The sequence below is a fragment of the Octopus bimaculoides genome, chromosome 4 (genome assembly GCF_046866305.1).
Source record: "Octopus bimaculoides isolate indiv1 chromosome 4, ASM4686630v1, whole genome shotgun sequence".
NCBI classification, from domain to species: Eukaryota; Metazoa; Mollusca; class Cephalopoda; order Octopoda; family Octopodidae; genus Octopus; species Octopus bimaculoides.
Window position 1 is genome coordinate 126,654,764 of NC_142931.1, and position 7,071 is coordinate 126,661,834.

General features: G+C 38.0%; 1 protein-coding gene across 2 annotated transcripts in view; it reads right to left on the reverse strand.

Annotated features, from left to right (window-relative positions):
* Positions 1-381: 381 nt before the first annotated feature.
* Positions 382-7,071, reverse strand: part of LOC106873616 (solute carrier organic anion transporter family member 2A1) — a 23,068-nt gene continuing 16,378 nt past the window's right edge. For both annotated transcript variants that reach the window (XM_089351417.1, XM_089351416.1), the window contains 4 exons: positions 5,439-5,613; positions 4,370-4,527; positions 1,633-1,697; positions 382-764 (listed from right to left, as the gene is read on the reverse strand). In XM_089351417.1, the coding sequence (XP_089207543.1) occupies positions 514-764; positions 1,633-1,697; positions 4,370-4,527; positions 5,439-5,613 (649 nt within the window). In that variant the 3' untranslated portion in view covers positions 382-513. The remainder of the gene's footprint in view (positions 765-1,632; positions 1,698-4,369; positions 4,528-5,438; positions 5,614-7,071) is intronic.

Consider the following 7,071-nt stretch of genomic DNA (forward strand, 5'->3'; position numbering starts at 1 on the left):
ATGTAAAAAATCGAGGCGTTTGGTTAAATGTAAGCCTGGAAGTTTTTGTTGTTATTATAGAATGTTAACGTTTCAGAAATTGACTGTTTTGAGATACCCCTTATTGCTATTTGTTAAAGTTCATGTCGTTTAACAGTTGGATGTAAGCTATAGCTTCAGAGATAGTGGTAACTAACCACAAAATGAGATCGCAAAGAGGAAAATAACTGCAGCTCAACTGTCTACTCGGTTGAGAGAACAACAGCAACAACAATAAAAGCAACTTCAACTACAACATGAACAACAACAGTATATTGCTTAACACAGTTGTCAGAACTTTCAGAGAATAATTTTTTGTGCATAAAAGCAAAGTAAATGCATTGTTCATAGTTAAAAATACAGTTAAGTTATAACAATTTATTTCAATATCCGATATTTTCTGCAAAATCGAGTTATAAGAGTTATTCAGAGAGAAAATAAATCATGTTTCCAAGAGGTTAATGAAGATGGTGTCGTGTTATCAGGTTCCAAATTTTAATTAGCAGAATTAATTTCTGACTTCTCTTCGGTAAAATATCGTTTCGATTTCAAGCCAATTACAGCTGCCACAAATTTTAATAAAAAGGCCAAGCTGCTTAGTCCACATTGTAATAGAAAAAAACGATAACGAAATGTGTCCATATCATATTCCTTACAAGCACCCTTCTGTTCGCAGGCAAGTTTAGACCATGTTTTACACGAGGAGTCAACAACATAGCCAAATGCTGGTGGTGCCGGAAGCCAACCTAGAAATAGAAGGAAATAATTTTGTGATAGATATTTAAACTTGATTCAACCACCGTCCCTTTTTCGAGGTCGCTCTAAACCAGTGATTCCCACAGTGGATGGTACTTCCCCCTCAGTGGCTGGTGGAAAGATCCCGGAGGGCTTTGAAGAAGAGTGGGGGTGATAATGAGGTGACCAAAAGGGGGCTGATGTATGCAAAAAAGTCAGCAAGTAAAGGGTTAATTAGGTTAAGTTTTATTCGTAAAATACAGTTGTTTTGAATTTGTTGTAGAAAGTAGTCTATGTTTGTGGTGATGAGTGGTGGGGGTGCTAGAAATGTGGCCCTGGTGTCAAGGAGGCAGAAGCTTGAAAACGTTTGAGCACCACTGGCCTAATCTATGATTTGGAAGGACCATGGTTCAGAATTAGCTTCTCAGTTACATACTTTCCTGTTTGATTTGAGTGGTGACACCTTGGGAAAGTGTCTTTTGTTATATCTTCGACTCGATCAAAATCTAGCGAATAAAATTTTAGTAGAAACAAGCTACGAGGACCTTAGGTGAAACGTCTACACGGACCTACGAGAAACGTCTACACGGAACTTGGGTGGCTTTAGTGTTCACTCACAACACAACGGTAGGTCCAGAGTCATAGTAGAAAAGACTTGCTCAAGGTGCTGTGCAGTGGGACTGAACCCGAAATCACGTGGTTGCATAATGAGCATCTTAACCACAGAGACACACTTGCGCCTACATTGGTACAATCTTTATTATTACACACTGAAAGTTTATTGAATCAACTGCCTTCACATTGCAAAGGTTGCGGAAAGATAGTAGGAATAGTTTTGATGATGTAATGAAAGAGATTAGAGTAAGAACTAAAACATACCGATGATCGAAGATATAAAAGAAAAGAACGAAATAGCCATGGTTTTGTCTGATTCCTTGACGCTCCTGTAAATAAATTTATATATGGTAACGTTACACTGCATTTTCGAAATATGACTGACACGTAAAAATCTTTCTCTGAACACGCGCGCGCAAACATACGTACATACATACATACATACTTACACACATATGGACCATTGGTAAGGAGTTTGAAAATCCAGCACCCAAGATACACTTTCAGCTTCATACCTGTCATTAGTGACACAACAGGATACATACCGACCCATATGGCTGAACCTGGGATCTTGGGGGGAGAGATTGCAAATCCTTAATTCAGATGCTACGAATGATCATAATATCTAGAACTACAAAAATTTGCAAGTCCTTAAGATTTAAAGGATGATAGTTAAACGAGCTACTTTCCTTCTCAGTCTTGCTACCAAAGTAGGTGGCCGGCCAAAATTTGCTCTAAAATTAAAAACAGAAAAAACATACATACATATAGGCGTATGAGTGGCTGTGTGGTAAGTAGCTTGCTTACCAACCACATGGTCCCGGGTTCAGTCCCACTGCGTGGCATCTTGGGCAAGTGTCTTCGACTATAGCCTCGGGCCGACCAAAACCTTGTGAGTGGATTTGGTAGACAGAAACTGAAAGAAGCCTGTCGTATATATGTATATATATATATATGTATGTGTGTATGTGTTTGTATGTTTGTATTTGTCCCCCCAACATCGCTTGACAGCCGATGCTGGTGTGTTTATTTCCCCGTAACTTAGCGGTTCGACAAAATAGACCGATAGAATAAGTACTAGGCTTCCAAAGAATAAGTCCTGGGGTCGATTTGCTCGACTAAAGGCGGTGCTCCAGCATGGCCACAGTCAAAATACTGAAACAAGTAAAACAGTAAAACAGTAACAGTATACATACATACATACATACATACATACATAGGGGAGACAAGGAAAGGTATTTGCCGTCATAGAGGTCACAGAGGTCAGCTGTCTTGATGTGAATATCTTTTTGATTTTCAAAGAGAAAAAATACAACTACGGACAACTGTTTCAAAACCTCCAGTTTCTATATCCAGATTACAAATTTACTTTTATACCAATAACAGTTGGTGCACTTGGTTTTGTGGGTAAATGCCTAACTGACAGTCTGGATAATCTTGGATTTTCAGAAAAAGAAGTCAGCTAATTCTCACATAACAAATATAATCTGTACGGGAAACAGTAAAAATATGCAAGACTTTTCTCAAGTTTCAAATGTCACATTGTTATTCGTTATCTACGTTCCAATGATGAAACTTTGTATTTTGTTAGAAATTAGCTCATTCCTCAAAGAAACAATTTAAATAATTATAATAAGAGGAGAAATAACATACATACATAATACATACATACTTACATACATACATACATACATACATACATACGTACATACATACATACATACATACATAATTGAAAATTACCCAAATACCACAAGTGGAATTTGTGGCAAGAAGAATACAAACAAAAACATTCGGTGGAGTCAGACAGAGCGTAGAAACGTAACGTGAAAAAACAACAAACAAAGAAGTGCACAATGGGAGTTCTGTGTTCAGGTAACAAAAATGTTTGTTTAATTATTGCTACAGGAATATTGTATGTCATTATTATATCTAAACTATAGAAGTGATTTAATACCATTAATATTAGAGTAAAGAATTAAGGCAGCGAGCAAGTAGAATCGTTAGCACGTAGGGTAAAGTGCTTAGCAGCATTTCGTTCGTGTTTGCGCTGTGAGTTCAAGTTCCGCCCGGATCGACTTTGCCTTCCATCTCTTTCGGGGTCGATATAATACGTAGTAGATCAACACTGGGATCGATGTAATCGACTTACCCTGCTCCCATTGTAGCAGAGAATTTTTAGGTGAATATAGCCAAATCAGATTTTGTTTTATTTACCACAGACCAACCATGATCGAAAGAAACCTATGATCAAAGACACTCCAGTCATGCCCATCCTACCTTTTATTTAGACTATATGCCCCTTTCCTATTTCAAATGTGTGAATTGATAGAATTTTTGGTTGCATTTCTAAATGAAGGAGCGAACAGGCATAGGTTTCTTTATGCTCCATATCAGTTATTTCTTTTTAGTCGTGAACTGTCAGAATATGATGAAACTTCCATTACATAGATGATTGTAACAAAGTAAGTGACTATGATACTGAATACCTTGGTTTTAACATTAAAAAACACGAGAGTGCCTCTATGCCAGGGGTCAGGGAACATTTTTAATCAATTACCCCAAAATATATTTATTTACGCCGGCTTTACCCCCTTGATTTGAAAGGGAAGAAAATCATAAATTCTTTGAATTCAAACGGTTTATTGAATCTATTTTATTGAATCTATTTATATGAATCTATTTACACATCCATTTCATTGAACAGATGCAGTGTTGCCAGAAGAAAAATTTCTGTCGTAACAAGGAATACGTTTTTTATATAATTTTGCTTATGTCTAATGAGACCTTATTACTCCCAAGAATTTCATTTTTACCCCCACTGGAGGTAATTTACTCCGGTCCGCCGAGTCTCGTTCTACACTGTTACCCAACAAACTAGAAAATGTTAAAAGACGGGATACATACGACAGGAACGTCTGTGAAAATCGCTCTGCTTTATCCACAACAAAGAAGTATTGTTTATAATTTATTATTTGAATTTATCGTAATATAATATTACCGTACAACAACAATGGTATTTGAGGCTAAACTTATAGTTGAAGAAATTGCGACTATTGACAGGATCACTGGAACCAGGAAGTCTTTTTCACATTTAACTGGGCACAAACCACTTTTAGCTGTCCTGTTACCCCCAACACATGCGCAGTCGGAAAATGTCTGCAATAAGAAATAATACATACATATATATATATATATATCTAAGCTTTTGAAGTATAGAGATAGAGGCGGTCAGAGAAGACAGTGAAATAAATAGAATAACCAAAGAATATATGGAAATGCGGATGTTTCTATCAATGTGAATGTGGTTCTGTGGTTAAGTAGCTTGCTTTGCAACCACATGATTTTGATTTCAATCCCACTGCACTGCACCTTCTACCATAGAATCAGGCCAACCCATACTTTGTGAGTGAATTTGATTGACGGAAACTCTAGAAGCCGCTCGTACATATAGTGTGTGTGTGTGCGTGTGTGCGTATAAGTAAAGTTAATCGTCACATCAAAAAGGCAGTTTAACCCCAGGTAGATCTTCCACCAGCTGATTGTCGGTGCGGTGCGGCGCTGCTCCCTATATATTACTAGCAGGGAGAGCGAACCCCTACCATCCTCCAGCAGACTTCAGGGTTGCGAGATTGACTCAGTTTCGAGCTAGTTGGCTCATCCTCAGTCGCGCGCACCTGGTCGCCCGAGCGATAGCCAGGGTCCACATTCGAGTTACCTCTATTTCCAGATCTTTCTATTTTGAACGTTTCTCCATTTCTTTTAGAGAAACATCGTCATCTGTTGGTATTGATAGATCGATATTATCATTATTATTATTATCGCAATTCTTAAGGCCGTGACCTTATAAAACTGCTAGCACGCCGGGAAAATTTCTTAAAGGCATTTCGTCCGTTCTAAGCTCAAATTCCGCCGAGGAAGATTTTGCCTTTCACCGTTTCAGAGTCGATAAAATAAATATTAGTTGAGCACAGATGTCGACAAGATTGACTGATTCCTCCCCATAATTTGCGGGCCTTATGCCAAAACTTGTATCAAATACTGAAATCTTTGTTTCAAGACCTACTTACCAGTGTCTTGATGTTCTTCACGCGACAACCAGCATAGCAAGGAGATCTAAACATTTGACCATCTTCGCCACATACAGGTTCGTATTGATCTTCTGAACACTCGCAGTCCAAACAATAAGCATTCGGATCGATCGATGTATTATCAAAGCCGTTTGTTAGGTTTAACGATGTCGACCTGTTCACAGAGAAAGCAAACACATTATATAGAGAATACATACATGCATACATACATAACATGTGTATACCCGATGATGGCCAAAACTTCGACGTCACTGTCTATACTATTCCTTAATGAGAATAATAAAGTAATACTCTGCGAAAGTATGGAATCACCCTACATAATGTAAAATTGTTTTATTATACTTCAACATATAAATAAACATCAATATATATTTGGGGAGTGGGGGTGTATGTATGTATGTATGTATGTATGTATGTGTGTATGTATGTATGTATGTATATTCCCGGAATTCAACTTCAGCTGAAAAGTTGTGTATTTTAATAACTAACCATTGATTAGATTGAAAATATTATTACTTCCTTTGCATAAAATATTAACCAAGCACAACAGAACATGCGCGCTTCTTGGACTTCGTAATAGACTTCTTCCGTAGAAATGTTTCAGTCTTGAATTCTGTAATTACATGCTCAGCCCGGTTTTGCTTTGAAAAATGTTGGCATTTGGGATCCAGTTGATCTGGTCAATGGAACAGCCTGCTCGTGAAATTAATGTGCAAGTGACACAGCACTCCATAAACACGTGTACTCCTTAATGTAGTTTTTAGGGAGATTCAGCGTGACACAGAGTGTGACAATTCTGGCCCTTTGAAATACAGATACTACTCACTTTTGCCAGCTGAGTTGAAATATAATGTCCTGAGTGAAATATAATGTCCTGCTCAAGGACACAGCGTACTGTCAGGTATTGAACTCACGACCTCACGATCGTGAGCAAAATAACCTAGCTAATAAGCCATGTACCTTCACTTTTCAAACATGAACTTGCTGGAAATCAAACTGAACATCAATCGTATCGAGCAGGCCAAGATATCCCTAAATCCCAGTCGAAGAGAGTTCGTTAATGAATATAAGCACGGCCTAATCTAAGACTATTGAAAAAAGAATCAACGATCAAACGAATCCTATTGGGATAACCGCAGAATTAAAACAAAATCCCACCAACATGTAGAATTCTGGCATCCACAGGAAAGCTCCAAGAGAATGATGAACATTAATATTAAGATAACGTAAGGCGTCGAACTGGCAGAATCGTTAGCACGCCGGGCAATATGCTTAGGAGCATTTCGTCCCTCTTAAAGTTCAAATTCCACCGAGGTCGACTTTACATTTCATCCTTTTGGGTTCAATAAAATAAGTACCTATTGAGCGCTGGGGCCGATGTAATCAACTAATTGTTGGCCGTCTACCAAAAATTTCAAACCAAATACTTAACAGCATTTCTTCCGATTCTTTGCGTTGTGAGTTCAAATTCTGCTGAGATCGACTTTACCTTCCATCCTTTTAGTGTCGATAAAATAAGTGCTGATTGAGCACTGGGATCGATGTAATCGACGTACCCCCCCCCCCAAAAAAAAAACTGCTGGCCGTCTGCCAAAAATTTGAAACCAAATAC